Source organism: Pelmatolapia mariae, linkage group LG5 (genome assembly GCF_036321145.2).
Source record: "Pelmatolapia mariae isolate MD_Pm_ZW linkage group LG5, Pm_UMD_F_2, whole genome shotgun sequence".
Taxonomy (NCBI): Eukaryota; Metazoa; Chordata; class Actinopteri; order Cichliformes; family Cichlidae; genus Pelmatolapia; species Pelmatolapia mariae.
The window spans coordinates 20,527,052-20,549,133 of record NC_086231.1 but is presented as its reverse complement, the minus strand read 5'-3'; the positions used below and the strand labels follow the sequence as shown (position 1 = coordinate 20,549,133).

Here is a 22,082-nt window from a genome sequence, read left to right as displayed (position 1 = left end):
TCTTTCTTTCTTTCTTTTTTAAAAAAAATGCTGTATGTGTGATGTCAGCAGTATCTTGGCATGTGACACTATTGTGTAAGTGACACCTCAACATCGCTGTGATCGCCTGCTGGAATCTTGCCCTGAGCTCTTGTCACAGTTTAACACTCAAAGACTTGTAGGTCACCATCAAGTGTGGCAAGTCCACCTTTTGATCCCAGCTGAAGTCACAACTTCCCGCCTGTATTCACTCTCCTCTTTTTTAGTTCAGCTACCTGACCATGTTTCTGAGCATGCTCAGTGACACTGGCAGGTATCAGACCTTGTATATTGGTTTTAGTTTGGTTCTCCATTTTTCCCCCTTTTAATTAGACACAAATTTGAGTCCTGAGCTGTCTGTGCTGTTTTGTGCAAATCTCCTTGGCAAGTAGTCAGTCTGTCCTCTCTGCAGCGCCATGGAGCCTCACAGCATGAATATCCTGTGTATGAATCGGTTGCCTGGGGTCTTTGCATGTTCTTGTACCTGTGTGGTACTTTAGCTTCCTTCCACAGTCCAAAGACATGAATGTTAGACTAACAAGTGATTCTAAATTGGCTGTGGATGTGAAGATTATCTTATTTAATTTTCAGTAAATTATGTTAGCTTCAATTGGACAAACCTGCATAAATTTAACAAATAAATGAAATTATTTTTACGTTGGTAAAATGAGTTGGGCAAACTCAAATCAATTTATTTTGCATTCCTGCCTTTAAACTGAGTCCGGCTCCTTATGTTTATTGGGTTGATTTAATTGAGTTCATCCATGTAACAGAGACGGTAGATCATTTTTACTTTGGGTTTTACAGTGGGATTGTGCCCAGGAGATTGATAACAAGGTAGCATGTGAGTTAAATAGTCATCTTTCATGTTGGCACCTGTAGTGTTGCCCTTTTTTTTTTTACCTGCTTCAGTTGTAGATTCATCTGTTATCAGTGTGTAGGCTATACTGGCATTTTCCACACACTGGCATGCAGACCTTTTCCACAGCAGACATATTGACCTGTCATGAGGTGGAAACCACAAGTTTAATTAATAGCATCACTGATGGCACAGTCCCCTTTAAGCTATTCCAGTCAGCTGGCACAAGTAATACAAAAACCACAGAGATAAATGCTGCCTTTGTTATGAGTTACACCTGAGGTCTACCTGTGAGATCACAGCCTTGAAAATGACTGTAAATGAGGTGTGACCTCATCAAATAAGAGACCCGTTTTTAGGACTGGTTTGTCAAAGTTTTCCTTTGCATGGATGTTGCAGTAGAATAAAACTTCTTCAAGCAATCCATCTTAAGAAACTTTATGTGCCTCCTGCCTTTTCCTGCTTTATTTGACTGATTGTGCTTAATGTGTCTGTGCCTGCCTGGTGTTTACTGTAAGTCCATGCTGTGCTGTACTCTGAACTCCCCATATTGATTCCTATGTTACTGTACGCACATCATGTCCAGAGCTGCTGCAGTTCACCCACGCAGGTACCTCGTCCTTCACCAGGATGTTAGGACAACTTTGGGGAAAGAGATTCATTATTAAAGGCATGGTAGCACTGAATGAGCCATCAAGTCAGGTTAGGTAAAAGTGAAGAAAAAAACTTAACTATTTATGTTTTTTCCCTGTTAACAAACAAACTAAAAACATTACCCTCAAAATTTGTCCAAAGACAAACTTTGAAAGACCTTCAGAAAACCTGGAGAACCACTGTTTAAATATCAGAAATGTTGGCTCATTGGAAGCAGAATAAGAATCAGCTTCGATAAAGATGACGAAATGTTGACGCTTGTGTAGCCGAGCTGTCATCTCACTGCGTCATGTTGGGTGCTTGTTTTTTGTCTTTTGAATCAGAGACTGGCCATAAGAGAGAGAGACAAAGAGCAGGAGAGGAAATGTGGCACACACCCACCTCTGCCGTTTGCACCCCTCACATCAGATCAGCTCTCGGATATAGTTGCATTTCCTTTCCTCACCAGTGAGGCTTGCACACAGCCTCTTCCGGTCATTTGGAGCCGGACAGTAAAGTGCGTTCGCCCGTAGCTCACCGTGTTAAGGTGGATGTCTGTGAGCTCGCGGGTCGCCGATGATAAAGATGATGAAGATGAAGAAGATGCATCTGTACTAATCATCTCCGAGACTGGACTGCTAAGGACTTCTTTCTCTTCCGATCTTTAAAAAACGGGAGAAAAAAAGGTAACGCAGTGTCGCGTCCGCCCGCTGGGACAAATGTAAATGCTTTGATAACTGATATCAGGGAAACGACTAACACACAGACTTAGTTAACTTTTAGGCTATTCTGTTTATTTTGAATAATTTGACACATTGATTAATCACCATAGTTTGTTATTTATTCTATGCTACGACACGATATGACACTGATAACATTTTTGCCGACATTCAACTTTTTAATGATCCAGCTGCGCAAATGCACCACGCCTCTCTGCATTAGAGCGCGGGTTTGCTTTAATGGCATGAGACTCTGCATCATTGTCATGTCATATTATGTCCTGACAGCTGATTTATTGATCACGTGGCACAATGTGTGATTACAGATCCATGATTCTCCACTGTGAAAACTAAGAGAACATCCAGAGTCCCTGCAGTGCGTAGTGCTGGCGCCATGGTGGGATCCATCGGCTTTTTTCGGCCTGCTGCTGTTGCAGTGTTAAAACGAAGGAGCTGCTTTATTCTGCATTTGACTTTGCTGTTACCAGCAGTGAGAGCCAGTGGGCAGTTAACTGGAAGCCCCCTGGTTTGTCAGAAGACTTGTTTGTGTGCCAGCACCATCATCAGCTGCTCCAAGAAGAATCTAACAAATGTTCCCAACGCTCTTCCATCGTATGCAGCTGTGCTGGACCTCAGCTTCAACTTTATCACCAAGCTCCAAGCTGAGTGGACCGGCATCAGACTCGACCAGCTGCAAAGCCTGCTGCTCAGTAATAACAACCTCACCTTTCTCTCCACTGAGGCATTTGTGAATGTGAGAAAGCTTCGCTACCTGGACCTTTCCTTTAACAGCCTCCGCTTGCTGGACGAATACATTTTTGAGCCGCTGGAGAATCTGGAGGTGCTGCTGCTTTATAAAAACCACATCTCTCAGATAGATCGCTCTGCCTTCTCTGGCCTCATCGAGTTGCAGAGGCTCTATCTGAGCCACAACCAGATCACACGCATCCCCGTAGAGCTGTTAAAGGGCCGAGACAGGCTGGAAAGCCTTAGACTGCTGGATGTTTCCTCCAACCGAATTAAAGCTCTGCCCCTGGATGAGCTTCAGGCTCTGCCTGCCTGGATTAAAAACGGTCTGTACTTCCACAACAACCCTCTGACCTGCAGCTGTGAGCTGTATGAACTGATGGCACACTGGGAACTCAGGGAGCTCAGCCCTTCCACTGACTTCAGGAGCAACCACACATGTGTGACATCAGGCCAGCCGAAGGAAAAAATGGCCATACTAGATCTGACCAGACAGTATCTGAACTGCAGTGAGGTCAAAAGTTTTAAAAAAGAAGGCTATCTGGAGCAATCTTTGGTGTTAGACTGTGACACCAGACAGAAGAACATGGTGAAGAGATGGGTGTTGCCAGGAAACCTGACAGTGTCTCAAAACGAAACCACTTTAATCCGTAACGAAAGCAGCCTTAGGATTGGGCCCCTGAAGGTAGAAGACTCAGGGGTCTACACCTGCTATGCCACAAGTGATTCATTCAATGAGACGCTGTATGTAACTGTAGTGGTGTTTAATACCACCATGAGCAAAGGACTGGAGAATCTAAAAACAGCCTACACCACCCTTGTAGCGTGTCTGATCAGTCTTGTCATGATTCTCATCTACCTCTTTTTCACACCGTGTCGCTGCGCTTGTTGTCCAGGTCAAAACATGGAGAAAAATGACGCCAAAGACAGCCTCCACTCGTCAACTGTCAGTCTCTCCCAGGCACACGAGGAGAGATGGCAAGAGAGGGTGGGAGGTGGAGGTTTCCTCTACAGACACGCGGCCTTCCTGGAACCTAAAGAACAGCTGGAGCAGAATGGGAGGCTGAATCCAATAAGTGAGGAAGATGAGGAGTGGCAGGGGGCCAACAGGGGCAGAACAAGGTCTGATGTCAGCTCGGTGTGCTCCAATTCTCCTATGGTCATATGAAATAAAAGCGATGCCGCTGCTTCTTCGTATTCTCAGAATGTGAGCAAAATATCAAAAGTGAGCATCTTCCAAACAAAGCTTTAGTTGACTCGAGATGGTGGTGCCGTTCAAGTAACATAAGATTCAAACTGATTTTAATCTTTTGATTAAATCAGTTTTAGGCCTTTCCATTTGTGATGCGTCTTAACAATTCAAATGAATCCTCTGAGAAGGCACAGAAAGCTATATTTCTGGTAGAGGACTCCACAAATTGTTTTTTTTTTTAAATGCAACAAGTGTTCCCTAAAAATGAGAATATATGAACTTTAAATATTGTTTGCGTTCTTAAAAATGCTTACCACATAGACATTAACCACCAAGCAGCGCTTAGTAGACTACTGAAAGGCATTACTGAGAGAAGGTCACTTCAGAGTAGCCAGTAGCCTGCATGTTAAGGATATGGCTTTTCTTGCAATTGGGATGAAGGTGCTGCAAAGGTGAGAAGTTCTGAATTTGTTGAATAACGTAGAAAGGGAGGCTAATTTTTATGCAAAGCTTGCAGAACTCACTCTGTTACTATTATTATGCAATATTTATGCTATATGTAACATTCCTGTTTGGTTAAACTTCACAGAAAACAGTGCTGTTAATAATTACTCTTATGCAACTTTTTCAGTTAAATTTCTTTTTAGATGCAAGTGCGATTTAATGTTTAAACAGCAATATGTGTTTTTTGCAGTGATTTTGGCCTTAAGATGAAGTGCTTTTAAAAGCAGCTCTGATTAAATATCATATGCAGGTATACTTTTATTATCATTTAAAAAGAATTCTAATTTCTGACGAATTTAGTTGACTTTCTGTCTCATGAAATATTATTTATATTGCTCCAGTTCACAACAGCTGCTGTCTGAAGGCACTAATTTAAAAAAAATCTTTAAAATGAACCATACTAGCTGTTCATATCCTCCTGAGAACCGGGGAAAAATGAATCTTCCCACTGAACTTTTTTTTGTGATTTCCGCCCTCTTTGGGGCTAAAAGAGGCCACCCAAACACATAAGATATCGATGGATAGACCAGGATGTCCTCTATTTAGTACACCAGGACTTATTAGCATAGCTCAAATAAGTCAAACGATGTCAACCAAAAACAAATGTCCATTAGAGAGGGCATAAATGAATAGGCTGGTTCTCAGGATATAAACACTCAGCAGATATTTTATCAGTATAAACACAATTATTGACTGTTGTTTGGCAAATTTATTCTCATCCAGTATACATACATTTCCAGTAAACAGTGCTGTTGTTGAGCGTCAGTAATCTGCAGTAAATATTGATGAAATCTTGATGTCATTGTCTGATTGATTAGCAAATAGCATGCCAATAGCATGAATACAGTCTCATTTAAAAAGAAACTATTCCACCGACTAAGCTTCAGGTATAGTTACTGTTATCCGTGGATTATGCAGAAAAAACAAATCCTGGTTCCTGGTTCATAAAAAATTCATTGCAATAAGCTAAAGTTAAACACACATTCCAGACGACAAAGACAAAATCACCCAGCTGAATTTAGCTACAAATAAATGCCACCATTTTATTATGTTCTATATGAGCGAGTTATTAGATGTAAACATTACTGTCAAACTGCTCGATTTTAGAGGTTGGGTTCAAATTAAATTACCAAAGATTACAGAAAAAAATAGTATAAATAGTATTGTTTTGTGAGTTTGGATGAATGGATGAATCTTAGAAACGTATGGAAGCTGGGAAACACTGCTCTAGATGGAAAACTTGAAACTGATTAATAATGCTAACAAACATAACAATAAGTTTCCAGTTGAGCAAGTTTATTTGCATATTTTGTTATCACACTGTGACAAAATATCGTGTTCAGTGTCAGGTTTCAGAATGGCAACATGAACGTACGTACTTCCATACTGAAGAGTAAATAGCAGCCTGGAAGCACCGCCCAGGGGGAAACAACTGAGAGCGAGTACCATCCACTGAATGCTTCTGGGCATTAGTGCCCAACCCTAAGCAAATCAGCCGATGCCAGCCACAAGCCAGAATTCTCATAAACACTGTCAGAAATAGCAGCTGCAGCCAACACTCGGGCCCCTGTGGCTGGCTGACAGCTGAAATATAAATGTAGACGTAGCAGTTTTTCAAACAGATGTCCAACAGAATCCTCTTAAAAGGACTAGAAGCTCATATTTTACCCTGGCTGGTGCAACCACAAAAGCTGTGTTACACTGTGCAGAAAGGGGTGTGGATGGAAATCAATGAAGACCAAAAAATGACTCCAATAAATGCAACTTATAGTAATAATAAAACAATAATAATACATTCAGGCTGTTCATTTCAGGTCACAATGTTAGCAGTAAAGCATCGTAATAGCTACACAATCGCTGGATAATCAAAGTTGCGTTATAAAGGGTGTATGTATGTTAATGTTGAAGGTATAGTGATGTTTATGCACTTCTCATGGTGCTTTTTCAATATAACCTTGGTGTAATCACGATAAATGTGTCTGTGGGAGTTTAAGCTTGGAAACTAGTCATGACATCATCAGAATCTAGCATGTCTGTTAAATATTAGAATGTAGCAACACAGCCTGAGGAACTTTTCAGTCTGTCAGAGGAGGCACATATCTATTATGTCATCAAGTTGGACATTATAATAACCAAAGACGGAGCTACGTGTGACAAATCATTACCTACATGTTCAGTGTTTACAGTCAGTATATTGTCAGTGTGCTGAGTTCACCTACTGTATTTTAATATATGCAATCCTGAATAACGACTTATTGCATTTCATTGTTTGCTCTGTGTATCTTGTTTATTGCTGTACTGCTCATGTAGTTCACAAACAACAAAAATAAACATAATGTAAAAAGAGACGTGTGCAGTATGTCCTGTGACATATGTGCAGCTGCAGAACTTTCACTGTCATGTGCAGCCAACAGCTAGTTAGCTCAGCTTCACACAAAGAGTAGAAGTACAGAAACAGGGTAAAATCACTGGCATGGCTCTGTCCCAGGCTTAGAGAATCCAGCTAACTTATTAATTGTGACTTTGCAGCTTCTTTAACATGCATAAAACATAAGGACTTGAAATGTATGAGCTGTGTCATAGTGCAAAGGCACTTTTCATTTTTGCTCTGCAGTTTTTGTTTGTGTTAAAGATGCTTTAAAGGCAGATTTTAACATGTTTGGACAAAATCAGACCAGTGCTGTTCTGTTGAGCCTTTAGTGCTCTTATTACACTGAGTATAGTTAGTAAGGACAGCTAGACAGTAACATGCATGTTAACACTTTATAATATGGCCTCCAACTAATTGTCCTGTAACTAAATTGAATTTTAACATATTTTATTTGAAATTAATTATTTTTATTTGAATAATTAAGGTAATTATATTTTCCTACACATACTTAAAGGTATGCACACTAGAATAAGGGGCAACACAGCAACAAAATTATTATTTATTAATAATTTTAAATATTAAACTCAGAGGGAAATTCCTTCTCCAAGTCCACAAAACACATGTAGACTGGTTGAGCAATGCACTCTAAATTATCCTCGAGAGGGTAAAGAGCTGGTCCAGTCTTCCGCGACCGGGACAAAAGCCGCATTGTTCCTCCTGTAGCTGAGTTTCGACTAACTGACAGACTCTCCTTTCCAGCACCCTCACATAGACTTTCCTGGGGAGGCTGAGGAGTGTGATCCCCCATAGTTGGAACAGACCCTCCGGTCCTCCTTCTTAACCCTAGAACACTATCACTGGGTGATTTTCACCCGAGCAAATACATTTACATGATTTCTCTCTCCTGCAGCTGTTAGTGTGTCGAGGAGATTGTGCCTTCACCAGGGAAGTCTCAAATGTCCCAGGAATGGGTGTATCAAAGACCAGCTTTCCAGCGTCTTTTTTTTTTTTTTAGGAATTTTTTGTTCTTGAATTCCAGATTTTTCTGTAATTTTGGAGCATTACTTTAGCATCCCCCCATGACACTTTTTTTTCATTTTGTTAGACATGGCACAGTTGAAAGTAAAAGCTGACCACTCTGATTTGTCATGTGTTTGATATATTTTGATGACAAGTACTTTTTGTTGGTCATATTATATCGGGTAAAAATCACCCGGCATTAGTGATTGTGTTACTATTTATAGCGATAGTGTTCTAGGGTTAAAGATGGGAACCACATCCCGAGTCTGCCAACATAAAAGTACCGCCCATGATCTCCATGCAACATCGTAGAGGCAAGACAGTCCTACAACATCCAGAGCCTTTAGGAACTCAGTGTGAACCTCATCCACTCCAGGGGCTCTGCCACCAAGGAGCTGTTTAACTGACTCAGTGATCTCACGCCCAATGATGAACAAGTCATCCCCCTCATCTCCAGACTCTGCTTCCTCTAGGGAAGATGTATCAGTGGGATTAAGGAGATCCCTTCCACTGCCTGACAAAATCCTCAGTTGAAGTCAGCACTGCATACAGTGCAGGTAGAGGACCACTTTCCCCTCCTGAGTTGCCTGACGGTTTGCCAGAATCTCTACGAGGCAGTCCAAAAGTCCTTTTCTGTGGCCTATCTGAACTCCTTCCACGCCCGAGTTTTTGCTTCGGCCACTGCCCAAACTGTGTTTCATTTGGTCTGTCTGTACCTATCAGCTGCCTCTGAAGCCCAGTAGGACTCCTTTCACCACCGGTGTCCACCATCTCATTCGAGGGTTCCCACCACGACAGGCACCAACTAGCTCAGTGCAGCATGTCTGTCCAGCATCCTACCCGGCCACCTGATCCAACTCACCGCCAGGTGAGGCGGTGGTCAGTTGACAGCTCAGGGCCTCTCTTTACCCAAGTGTCCAGAATATACAGCTGTAGATTCAGAAGGCCAGATACGCTAAACTATTGTTTGGCTTATAAGCGCAGAGAACTGTCAGGACCCATTCCCCGAACTGCAGGATCAGAGAACAAACCCTCTCGTCCACCGGGAAAAAATCCAACATACAGGCAGCAGGGAAGGCAGGGATACTAAGATACCCACCCCAGCCCGCCGCCTCTCACCACAGGCAACACCAGACTGAGACAGATTCCAACTCCTCTCCAGGAGACTGGTTTCAGAGGCCAAGTCGTGTGTTGAGGAGAGCCCGACTATATCTAGCTGGTACCTCTCAACCTCATGATTATCTCATGCTCCTTCTCCACCAGAGAGGTGGTGTTCCATGTCTCAGTCACTAGCCAAGAAATTATGTTTTACTTAAATTTACTTACAGTCTTATTATTTCTTTGTTTGCTGTAAAAACCTGACTTGTTACATCCTTATTCTAGTGTCCCTACCTTTAGGAATTTGAAGATAAATATATTTAGATTGTCATTTTAAATAAAATATATTAAAATCTATTTAATTGTTGGGAAATTATGCCCTTAGTTGTGGGCCATATTATAAAGTGTTGCTATCTTTACTATTTAGGACCACTGACTCTCTTATCAAGAGAGTCATAATAAGAGAGTATTCCAATTCAAAATGTAAAACTGTTCCTTTAACTTTGGCTCTGACTGATCAGACTTGGCCTGACTGTTGTGTCCTTCTACGCAAAGATTCATTTTCACTTGCTGTCCTAGTTAGTCTGCAGGAAATCCTCTGGCTTCAGTTTCTAAATTACGTTATTGACCCAACCTTGTTCACTTGAGAGTGAAATAGGAGACCACATGGACTGGTGGGGTGGAAGCTGGGAGTCTTATTTGTTGCATCTGTGCCTGAAACATGCCGGCTTCTGGCCACATTTGAAGTTGCTGGATTTTCAAACCTTATTTGGATTGTTGACCACAGTATGTCCCCGAGGAGAGTGAACTCTCTGTGCTGTATTCAGTTTCCTCTGCCTATCACAGTCCAAGACAGAGCTGCATTATATCAGCTTCTGACAACCTAGTGTTTCCATCTTATTACTGTAAACTTGCAATTTACACACATAAAACACATCTAATTTTATGTGGAACATAATATATGACACTTGTTCATGTGACCATCTGGCATGTGTGTGAAGAGGGTGCACTGTGACACCTCACCGGCTGCCCTGCAACTCATCTCCTGGATAAATGATTGAAGAGGTCTGCAGGGATGTTCGTGCTCCTTATCTCAGCAGGCGCTTTCTCATATTACCACGCTTACTCACAATACACCCAACACTACCCAGGTGTGTGTGAAACTAGGCTTAAAGATCTGAAAAATACTGGACAAAAACAACACTGAATCAGTATCTGCAAAGTGTTTAATTCATAAAAAGCCCAAAGGAGACAGAAGGGAGTTGACAGTGGCTGATCTGTGTGATGATGCAAGCGTATAAATGGGAAAGAGCTACATGATATGCCAGATTATTATTAGAACAAACGCAGCTGTCTGAAGAAAATATCAGATCACTGAACATCACACACACACAGATGGCAGTGACTGTGAGCCTGCTGACAATGAATGAATGGCGTCTTTGCTCGGTGGTTTAAAGGCTGAATTCTAAGTGAGATGACTCATCCTCTCCTCAGGCCCCTCCCAGGAGAATCACATGAATGGGGAAGAGACTGAAGCAGCAGTTGAGCGAGTCTAGTGCCATCTAGTGGCCACTAATACCCTGACATGGAAGTATTCATTCTTCCCTCTGCAAAAATATTCTTGGACACTTCTCAGATCATTTTTTTCATGTTTGCATGGAGTATGTAGGATTGCACTGATGTTGTATAAGATGTGGAAATTTTTTTGGTGGTCTCAAAAGCAGAGGATGGAGGCTGGTGAAAGAACAGATCAGTCACTTTGATACTGTTGTCTTCCATTATTTGTTAATCTTATATTGGTGTTCCCGATGTTTCACAGTTTTTCACCCCATCGGGACAGAGCGGAGCCCGTCGTGCTCAACAATCATGGCCGATGCACTCTAAAGATGACTACACGGCAGGAGAAATGTTCTCCTCTTGCAGCAGCTGCCAGATTGAAGCAATTGGAGCAACTTTTCACTTCAGTTTCGCAAACATCTGGGAGCACACTCATAAACATTTTCTCCAGAATATCTCAGGCCTCATAGCTTAACCTAAAAAGGAATAACATGCTGGGAGTGATTTATAAAAGTGCAGGAGAAATTATAAACTCTGAGCTCGATGAGATGAAGAACACAACGCAGCCCCGGTGGTGAAACTGCACAGTTAGGTTCAATAAGTATTTGATGATGACACATTTTGCCTTTGTGCACCAACACAGAGGACACTAAACACACTTTTAAGAAAAGTATTGACATAACTGTTCATTTTACAACCGTTTACCCCATTTTTAGATGTTTAATATTCCAAAAGCTTATAGATCCAACTGTGAGCCACACCTGTTCTCAGGTGTCCTCATTTTCACTACATCCTGATTTAGTTTCTGTTGACTTCTCTTATCTACTCCCTGTAAAAGTCCCTCTGAAGTGAAGAATACTGTTGCTGCCTTTATTTGGCAAACACAACGTTAGTTGTGCAATCATAAAGATGAAAGTGACCATCTCCTATTTGTGTCAGAATGAACGTGTTCATCCTGCACACGGGAGACTGGATGTTACTTATGAGAAAATAGCTGAACTTTCCCCCCATATAAGCTACAGAGCCTCTGTTTAATATCGCTCCACTCAATGCTGCCCTCCGGAGGACTGACAGTGTAAAAGGTTCATCATTCAAACAAATCCAAAAAAAAAAAAATACAGACAATCAGAATAGTTTAAAGAACAGCTGCCTTTATTCAAACAATCAGCTGATGTTCACATTATTATGAGAAACAATAAAAAACTTGGTGTCAATATGAAAAGTGCATTTTTTAATTTAATTAAGTTGTACTCACAGAGCCAGGGTCCCACAGCGTGAAGTGGGCTTTTTTTTTTAAGCTGCAGACGGCTCATTCAGTCAAAAGGTGCTTTCAGAGGGCAAACCACTGGGGATGTTTTCATTCTTCTTTGCTTCTGTGTCGAGGGAATGACCTGAAACACTCAACATTTTGATTAGAAGCACCTTCAAAACATATTCAAAACAAAAAGAACTGGATTTTCACAAAAAAGGCCTAAAACTCAGTGAAACAGCAGAAACGTTTCCAGGTGTGCAGGTTTAGATTCAGAGCTGGAGGAGATGACATTGAGTTAGGCCAAATAATACTCACACCAGTTGATATTTCTAATGACCACAAATGATGGCAAATTTCTTTGAAGTTAAAAGGCATGGTCCTGGGATACACTCACTCATTAATCATTAATCATATAAAAGTTTTTGTTTTTCCACTTGATTTCATACTGTTTCACTGAATTTGTTCGTTTTAATTTTATTTTGAAATGCTTGTTTCACGTAGTTTGTATTACTTTTTTATTATTAATATGTGGAGGGTATTTATAAGATGGAAAAAAACAAATATTTTATGAACAGCTGACTCACAGTCACTCATGTGAACGTCCCAAGTTTAATAAACATGCATAAACTGTACCTCAGCCAATTCCCCCTTTATTTTCATTTAAATGTGACTTTTTAAATGGTTCAGTTCATTCTTGTTATTGTTTCCACACCTAATTTTAGTTCACTATAACAACATCAAGCTTCAGTCACCCTGCAGAAATCCAAGCGCCTGCACCTCCTCTGATTTAGCAAGCAATCCCGTTGGCATGAACCTTTGCACCGACTAAACCTGAAGCTGTAAAACAAAATTTGCACGCCTCATGTACCGCGGCTAGCAGCGCAGAATACAGTAAACTAAACAGACTGCCATCATAACGAGTAAGAACTGAGGCTGTTGTGACTGACAGCACCTGCTGATGACTGATTGTACTGCAGGGCATCTATATCCATGATGCCCAGTGAAAATAGTGCTGTGTAATACTGCAAGTTTGGTATCGATACCAAGTAAATACAAGCACAGCATTGTTAATACCAATACGTTTATCTTATAAAGGCAGCTTATGTAGAGAAGAGCAATGTGCAATGATTTATGAGATGAATCATCATCAATTTGCAAAATCTGAATAAATTTTACTGACCAACAAATCACTGTGATTTTCACTTTCCACAATAATGAGTTAATAATACAAATTTTAGACACACATTTCAGCTTTTCATGTATTTTAAAACTGGAAAATGTTTAAGAAATTTTTCTAGTGTATGTTTGAGTTTTAGTTTTTCATTTAAAAAAAAAATTTAGTAAAATTCAGTGGGTACATTCTGAACTTGGATGATAGAAACAAAGTACTGATCCTAGTATTCCAGTATCCATCCGATACCATCATTGGTATCAATACTATCATTATGTGGATCAGCCGCAGGCCTCTAACATTGACATAATTCTTTCTCTCAGTGCAGGTAAGAGCACTTACAAATTATAATGGTCTTGAGATCTAATTTTCCCCATTTTTGTAACGTTTAGTTTACCGTGTATTTGTATTATACATACATATATTCAGTTATTACAGTTTTGGATTTTCTTTACCTTCTATTTTTATTTTACTTTAACTTTAGTTTCCAGAGTAAGTTTGTTCATTTCAGTTTAGTTTTGTTTGAAAAGTTTTAGTTTTTTGAAGTATTGCTGTATTTAGAGCATTTACCAGAGACAAGATTTCGGATAATCAGTGTCGATACTACAATATAAACACTGAACTTTTGAAAGCAGTCGACTCAGTCTTGTAGGCTTCCAAAGCCTCGTCAGGCAGGTTGTGCTAACAATTTTTACCAAATTTTAAAACTTTTTTTTTTTTAATTTTAGTTTTCACAGTTCACAAAATTGTTTCTTTTTCAAAAGTAAATTTTTTTTATACCTATTTTAGTTTTTAGTGAACTATAATAATCTTGCCTATATTACATTGTCCTTCTGTGTTTGCAGCGATCAGGTCAGTCACTCAGAGACTCTCAGGCCTGCTGAAGCATCGTTCTTTAGTGCACCTGAACCATTTCCATTTTCTTGGCTGTTCCCATTTACTCTATTATTTTATTTATTTATTTTACATCTATGAGTTTTACTCCTGCACATATATTTGACTTACTTTGAAAAATCAAGATTTAATTTTTTACTGTAATACCAATTAAAGGAAACTACAGCACCATCTCACTGAGATTAAACTTTACTCACATGTTAATGCACTCAAAGGGGCAGAGCTTAATTTTAAGTACCTTTTAAAACGAAATTAAATCTTTTGCTAGATTACAGCAGTTTATGGGATGTAAAACCACAATTTGGTGAGACAACAGGAAAGAAACTTTCACTGACAGAATCTGTGACAATGTTAGCTCAACACTAATCTCTGGCTTTTATGCTTTTAACAAAATCAGAATTATTTTAATTTTACTGCATGTTAACTGATTTTTTTGCTATTTTTTTTCTCACCCCTCCACTTACCAGCTTTTACTTAAGCAACAGTGTGCCTGTGGTGCTCTTTGACATTACAATACGTACCCGCTCGTGTCGTTGTGGCCATCAGTATACGTTACCTGAGGGGTAGGAGCAGCCAGGAGACGTAAAGCTGTTACACTTCACGCCACCCCCTCCAGGGGACACCTTGAGCCGGAGCACCGTGCGGATACCTGGAGCTGAAGGGTAGCCGTCCCTTTTGTTTGAAGAACAACCAGGAAACTACGATGGGAGTCATCCTCTCGTCTCTGTGCTTTCATACACAGTTTGCCACACAATCTTTTTAAAAGTGCATAAATCATCAGATCAACAAACCAACTAAAAGATTAGGATTCCCTGCTCAGGCCTCAACCGGGGCGATCTCTCGTCTCCACTCCTTTCCGTTATTTGGCAGATGCTGTCTCACCGCCTCGACCTCCTCTCCGACAGGCTGAGGCAGCAGGTCTGGCCCTAGCACAGAGATCTTCTTCTTTAAAACTCCAATGCAAGAACAATAAGCAACTACACAAACACTGCTCCTGCTGCAGATGCTGAACAAACACACTGTGCACCAGTGTGCTGCTGGAGCCAGATGAGGGGAGGAAGAAAAAGCTCCCGCTGAGAGATGAGCCCTGTTGAGAAATAGCTCTCAGATGAGCAGGTTCTGTGTCACACCTCCGCACACACAAAGGCGACCAAGGAATAAGCCACAGGTCTGAGGAGGCACAGGGACTCTACATTTGCCTTTCCCAAACAGGCTGCACAAAGTATTCTAGCACCGCCAAATTTCAATCTGAATGAAGGTCATATGGAAAAGCTCTTCACGAGAGAGGTCACCGAACACATGTCGAGCATCACGAAAACACAGAACTGAGAGGCTTTCCCTCGATTCTCACACTTCCTCTCACGTCTGCCGGGAAGGCTCCTGCTGTCAAAGTGAAAGCCTTTTTTTTCCCCTTTGCTTTTTTTTTTTTAAAAGACTTTCACAGAAAATTCCAAGAACAGAAAAAGGTCACAAAAGTTGTCTTCCGAGGCACTCGTGTTTCCCACGAAAGAGTAAATTTATTAAGACAAGATGTATGAAGTGCATGTTGCACTTTGCGTGTTTTTGCTGACAGGTATACTTCTTAGGCCCATGAGCACTGATGATCTCCATTTCTCTCTCTCTCTTCAGATATCCTGAGTATACAGCACAAATCACTCTTTATCCATTTGAAACACAGTACTCAAATCAAAGCATGAAAAACAATCATTATGAGTCCTTTTTGAAGGCGGCAAGTATGGCCAGTTGAACATGGCCTCCGTTCCTCGTGTGTGTGGAAACATACATCAAAGTCCTCTGATCGTACTGCAACATTTTCTTTTTTGGAGACTCACAATCAGGCAAAAGAAAAAAAAAAAAGACCTGTGCATGGCATACAGCTCTTCAGTTAGAGGTTACATCATTCTTTTTTAAAAAAAAAAAACAATATGCTTTCTTAGGGTAGTAATTGTAATCAGTGAGTTAAAACATGACAAACGGAGTGAGGTATCTGATCAAACAATAAATGCCCAACCAAACTGTGGATAATTTAAAAAAAGAAAAGAAAAAAAAAAAAGAAACACACACACACACACAACGGAGAAGGGAAGGACACAAAAAGCAACCCCATACTGCAAAATAAGAGCCCGACAACACAGACTAGCCTTGTAAAATTTGCATTGAGACTGCGGGGGAGTTGATTTAGCTCGTTACTAAAATATTAAAAGATAACGATAAGCAAAAAATTTCAAACACACACACACATGAAAAAAATCTAGTCCTCAGGTTTTGGACTTTTGGTCAATCAGGGAGCATTTTTCACAATTTCAGATGAATAATAATAATAATTTAAAGATTAATCAGTAGTTGGATCCTGATACACCTTTGAGAAATGAAAGCTCGCAGAGCTTGCTGCTTGTGTCCATCCCCTCACAAACGGCTGCTGCTGGTACAAGTGCTTGGTGAAAATTGTGAAAGCACCGATGACAAACCTCCACTTAGTCATAAAGTAACATGACTCATGAAACATGGCACACACACGCGCAACTACACATACACACACAAAAGCACTGGTAATGTAAATTATACTTGAAACTCCTGATGCTCTCGTGTACCTTAACTTTACACATGAATATCCAGAAGGAGTGATGGAGTGATTTGGTCTGTTTAACTGCTCTTTCTGCTATAATTTGAAGTCTTAAAGATCATTTACTGAAAGCTGGAATTTGGAAGTCTTCAAAAAATTTTTTACTTGGTCACAAAAAAAAGAAAACCAAATACATACGAACATCTGGTGTAGGTCAATTACTGGCCAACGGATAATGCTTTAAAGCAAATGGACTTCCTTAATCAAGAGAAGAAAAAAAAACCAAAAAAAAAAAAAAAAAAAACACAGTGTACATGAGTTTGATTTCAATTACCAAAAATGAGGCTAAATGCTCTCTTCTGGATCTTCAGCTCATTGTTGTAGGCAGGAGTTGTGTGAAAAGCACATAAAGGACCTGTTCTTTTTAAATGATAAGGCAACACACACAGTACTGATTCACAGACCTGTAGTTCACTCTGGACTCACCTTAGGATAGTACCCTTCAGGTAATGTGCATTTAATCTAAATATCTAAATAGTAGAAGGCAACATTTCACCTGATTTATCAATCAAATTCATCAACTTATAAAAATGTACTTAATTCAGTTTGACTTTAATTTTATAAACTTTCACCAGGATGAAATAGAAGCAGGTTAGAGAACTTAAAATCTGCATCCTGCTGTTTGTCTCCTGCACTGCTTTAATACCACTTCTTCTCCCTGTGTTTACATCTCACAGTTTAACAGTTTTGAGTGTGACATGACACATGTATAATTTGGGGTTTTTTGTTGTTGTTGTTGTTGTTTTTTTTTCATGATGCTCCTCTGATAATAACCATTACCAAGTAGTCATCCTCTGATTTGGCAAAGGCTTTGGCAGAGGCATCCAAGAACTGCTGGGAAAACTCACATGGGGGAAAAGCGTGTAGTACTCCTCCGTGGTCCTTGTCACGGCCGCCCACAGCGGGGAGGCTGATGATACCTGCCGCCTCTTTCTGCTTCAGGTAGGACACCAGGTTCTTCAGGGGTCTCTCGGTGGAGTTGACGGCGTCCTGGGCACCGCTGTCATCAGATTTCCAAGGCAAAGCGAGGAGGATGGCGTATCCGCTGGAGCCGGCGGCCTTGATGCGACGGGAGACCTCGTCCAACTTCGGCTGGTCCAGGCGCAGGCGCTGGCTGATCTTCAGTTGAGAAACTTGGCCCCCTTTAGAGCCGTCCACCAGCAGACTGGCAGCCACCTTCATGTCCCCTTCCAGCAGGTGCAGTGAGGTGGGGAAGCTGCTATTCTTCAGCAGGAGGACGCCCTGCCAGGCCTGACTCAGCTTCTGTTTGTCAGCATCTGGGTCAGGCTGCTGACCGGGTTTGGAGGGATTCGTAGAGGAAAGATGTTCTGAGCGGTCCTCCTTCTTCGCTGGGCTCTTTGAGGAGTCACTGACTTTGTGTTTGCGCCCCTTCTCAGAGCCGGAGCGTGGCTCTGATGGGCTGCGTGTTCTCCTTTTATTGTCCACAAACCCAGCGTCCAGGCTGTTCTTCCTGTCTTTGACTGGGGAGGTTCTGCCAGAGCGAGGCAAGCGTTCGGGGTCACTGTAGCGCCCCCCATCTCGGCTGCTCCCTCCCGGGCTGCGGTCCAAAGAGCTGCCATGACGCCGCAGACCAAAGTTACTGCCGTCAGGAGAGTGCTCCAGCCGCCAACCGTCATCTAAAGGTCTCTTTTTGCGGGACAAATCTCTGCTTTGCAACTCCCGCTCCCGTTCTAGTGACCAGCTCTCATGGGAGCGCCTGTCCAGACGGTCTGCCGGGTCAAAACCTCGCATCCTCTCGTGTGCACCGAGGCCAGACCATTCAGCAGGGTAGAGATCCCGGTCTCTGAAGCGAGCAGGAAGTGGAGGGGACCGCTCTCTCGCTCTCACTGGATCAGAAAGGCGGTGTGAATAAGGCTCGGTGGCTAATTCATAGTGTGGCAGGGGGAGAGGAAGCTGCGTATACTGCTGCTGCTGGTAGCGAGTCTCTGCTTCTGCAAAGTCCACTCTGAGTCTCCTGTCGGGGCCACCGAGAGGGAAGCCACGCATGTGAGTATACCCAGCCTGAGCAGCATCCAGGCTCTCATACTGGATATAAGCCCACGCGTCACCTTTCCTGTAGTCTATAGTCCTGATGGTCCCAAAGCGGTCAAACTCTTTGGCAAGTGCAGCAAGTGGAACCCAAGGCCCGAGCCCCCCCACCCACAGCCTGGTCGAGGGCGTAGGTTTCCCATATCCTATTTTAATCGGGCTGTGGCCCAGGATTTTCCCAGCCATGGCCACTTTGGCCCGATGAGCCATGTCAAGGTTCTCAAACTTGATGAATCCATAGGTGTTGCTCTGGCCTCTCACTGTGCGCTTAATGTCCACCTCTGTAATCACTCCAAACCTGTCAAACGCCCTTCTCAGGTCACTCTCCGTCACAGTCACGTCCAAATTGCCCAAAAACAAAGTCCTGTTTGCCCTCTGGTCGTCCTCGGGGCTCAACATGTCCTCATCGCGGAAACACTCGGGAATGTAAGGCGGTCTGTTTCTGCCTTCGTACACGGGAAAATCTCTGTCTCTGTCCAGGTCTCTGAGGTGAGGAGGCGGCAGAGGGGGAGGGGGCAGACGGCCCAGAGCCAGCTGCTGTAGCCGGTAGTCTCTGAACCCCATGCCTGTGGGAGACAGAGCTTTCTGAGCGTGTAGGGGTCTGTGTCCCGCGGGGAAGCCGTCTTTAGCAACGGGGGAGCGGCTCCTCCGTCTGCTCGTGTAGACTGTCTCTATTTTCAGCGGCCGATCGTACAGCACCAGCTTCCCGCGGGCGTGTTTGGCAGCCCGGGCGTCATCGGGTCGCCTGAAGTTCACAAACGCGACCCTCTCCTCGTTTTCTCGGGTCATTTTAACGCTCACGTCCCCAAACTTCCTGAATTCGTGGAACAGGCCGTCCTCTATTTCCTCGTCGTTGAGCTGGGAGCCCAGCTCGCTGATTTTCAAAGTCTTGTACTCACTTCCTGGGTTTGACGGAGGCCTCGGGTCGCTGCGTGAACCCGGCCTGGAGGATTCCGCGGCGAGGTCAGCGCCACCGTGCGGCTTGTTCCCGGAAACAACTCCGTAGTCGTAGCCGCTGCTAGTCCGACTGGATGTGCTGTGTCCGTCCGAATCCCTCAGGTCTCTTTTGTCGTTGTGTAAGCTCCTCCTGGATGAAGAGCCGCTGTAAGCAGAGCCGTTACCCGTGTTGCCGCTAACCGCCGACAGGGCTCCGCTCTTCTTGCTGCTCGGGTGGCTTCCTCCTCGGTCTCTGCTATCATCCAGCGCCCGGGAGCGCTTCTTCATCGGCGATCGCTCTTTCCCCTTCATTTCTAAAAGTCTGATCCGCTTTAATGAACTCTACTACTGAAATCGAGCTGAACTTAAAGCGCTTCCCACTGCACTCTCAGGCGAGCAACGTAAGCGCCATGTTGGATTACTTGCACTACTGTACAGGAAGTCCCGCCTACCTCCCTGTAAAACAAGCCGATTGGCGCCGTGGCTTGTCAATCCATAAAAAAGGAAACCAGCTCACCTATTATAAAAGAGGGTGCGGCTGTGCTGCTGAGGTCAAAGTACAGTCCTGCAGGCAGAAGCTTATTTTAAAACGGGTTGTGGGATTGTGGTTAAAGCACTGCATAAACAGAAGAGGCCCAAAGCAAGAGAACACTTGGCTTTTAGATTACTATAACTTTCATTTTCTTATTGAAATATAAAATAAAAATCTAATATATTTTTTTTATATTTTGAAGATTTAGTATACATCAAAAGTGGCGTAATGTCTGCACAGGAAGGCTCCAGGTGCCCTTGAAGTAAGGACACTGATTTTCTGATATTGTGTAATACCAGACAGGAAAACAGTGGCGGTGGGGGGGAGGTGGGCTGACTGCCATAATACGTAGAGCTAGGATCAAACAAGTTATTTGCATCCTGCGGTGCTGTGTCTGAAATAGCCCGGTAGGTGCAGCTGGTCATTGCCCCTATTCGAAGAACAGAGTTGTGGAAATGTGATGAGCTGAGGAGACAGTTTTTATATTGAAGTGCACGCCTTAACTGAGAGGTAACTTGCAGGATAACCTGTAAGATTTGAATAGTCTGATTTTCTAAACCGTAATCACACTTTCATTTCTGGCCTTTAGGTATGGTGAGAACCAATCAAGAACCTGATCTGTTAAACCGAGTGAATCATGATAATCAGATATTTTCAGTATCCTCCTTCCTTCAGATTGCTCGTGTTAAATGTCACAGTCTGTGGCAGTTTCTTAGACTGCTCAGTCTGCTGGTTATTGTAAGCACAATTTATTCGCCATTAGAAGTGCAAACTGTGCTTTAAGAAGTGAACAGCGGTTAAAATCCGTTTATGTCCGTCTGTCTGTGATTTGCTGGCCCGCTGCATGCTGAACACAGAAACACCACCAGAGGGCAGAGAAGCTTCTTTTAACATCTTCAGTGAAACAGGAAATCAAAGGACAGACTGTCTCTATAGCAGAAACCTTTGGGTATCAGTGGTAGAAACAGCTCAGCTGGAAACATTTTCATGTCTAGTCACTCTTCTATACTACTCCAAGCAAAATATAAAACCATTATATCCTCCTGAAACCCAGCCTGTTCATTTATGTCCTCTGTAATGGACTTTTTAGGTCCATTTGAGCTAACGCACCAAGTCCAGGAAATCCAGGTCTTTCCAGTGATTTCTCATGCATTTCGGTGGCTTCTTTTAGCTCCAACGAGACAGGAAATCACAAAAAAAATAAACTGAAAGATACTTTTTTCCTTCAGTTCTCAGGATGATATTACATTTCTATTTTTAATTTAATTGTTACTGTAGTAGCTCTATATTACTCTCTTCCTGGGAAGATGTTTTCCACTTGTGATTAATCTTTCTCACTGTCGAATGATGTTCACACTTGCTGATGATCAATTCATCAAATGCATTTAGCAGCACCTAGCTGCTACTTACACTCTTAATTCATGTGGATGCAGTCAGGATGTGCTCAGTTTCACTGGACTGCAGAGAGTCCTGTGAAACGTTTTGGTCACATGATTGTAGCTCCTACTAAAAATGAGATCACCATCTTCCACATTATTCCTATTATGTGGGATTCATTGTTAACATTGATAACACAGAGAGATAAAACCCTGAGGCACGTATGTAGGGCACTCCCACGTGTAGGATTACAGGCATAATGACAGCAGGGCGGGAAATGGTTGTGCAGTTATTATGAACAGAAAAGCTTCCAGTTTCAAAGCATCTCCATCCACTTTCTTCATGCTCACTCAAATATAAATCCATGCCTAGCTACAGTTACATCAATATAATTAACTGTTTGCTCTGTCCAGCCTATCTCCAAATAAACAAATCCTCATTTTAGGTCATAATATTCAAATGACACAAAATCATGTCTTTTTGCCACATTTAAACCTGTATATTTATTTTTTCACAGTGAGTTTGACCTG

General features: G+C 42.3%; 2 protein-coding genes across 2 annotated transcripts; one reads left to right on the top strand and one right to left on the bottom strand.

Moving 5' to 3' along the window:
* Positions 1–1,898: 1,898 nt before the first annotated feature.
* Positions 1,899–6,988, top strand: LOC134627759 (amphoterin-induced protein 1-like). The gene is made up of 2 exons (XM_063474127.1): positions 1,899–2,196; positions 2,556–6,988. The coding sequence occupies exon 2, from the start codon at positions 2,624–2,626 to the stop codon at positions 4,142–4,144; it is 1,521 nt and encodes a 506-aa protein (XP_063330197.1). The 5' UTR covers positions 1,899–2,196; positions 2,556–2,623; the 3' UTR covers positions 4,145–6,988.
* Positions 6,989–11,849: 4,861 nt separating this feature from the next.
* Positions 11,850–20,063, bottom strand: LOC134627758 (RNA-binding protein 15-like). Its single transcript, XM_063474125.1, has one exon. The coding sequence runs from the start codon at positions 19,953–19,955 to the stop codon at positions 17,409–17,411; it is 2,547 nt and encodes an 848-aa protein (XP_063330195.1). The 5' UTR covers positions 19,956–20,063; the 3' UTR covers positions 11,850–17,408.
* Between the last annotated feature and the right edge of the window lie 2,019 nt (positions 20,064–22,082).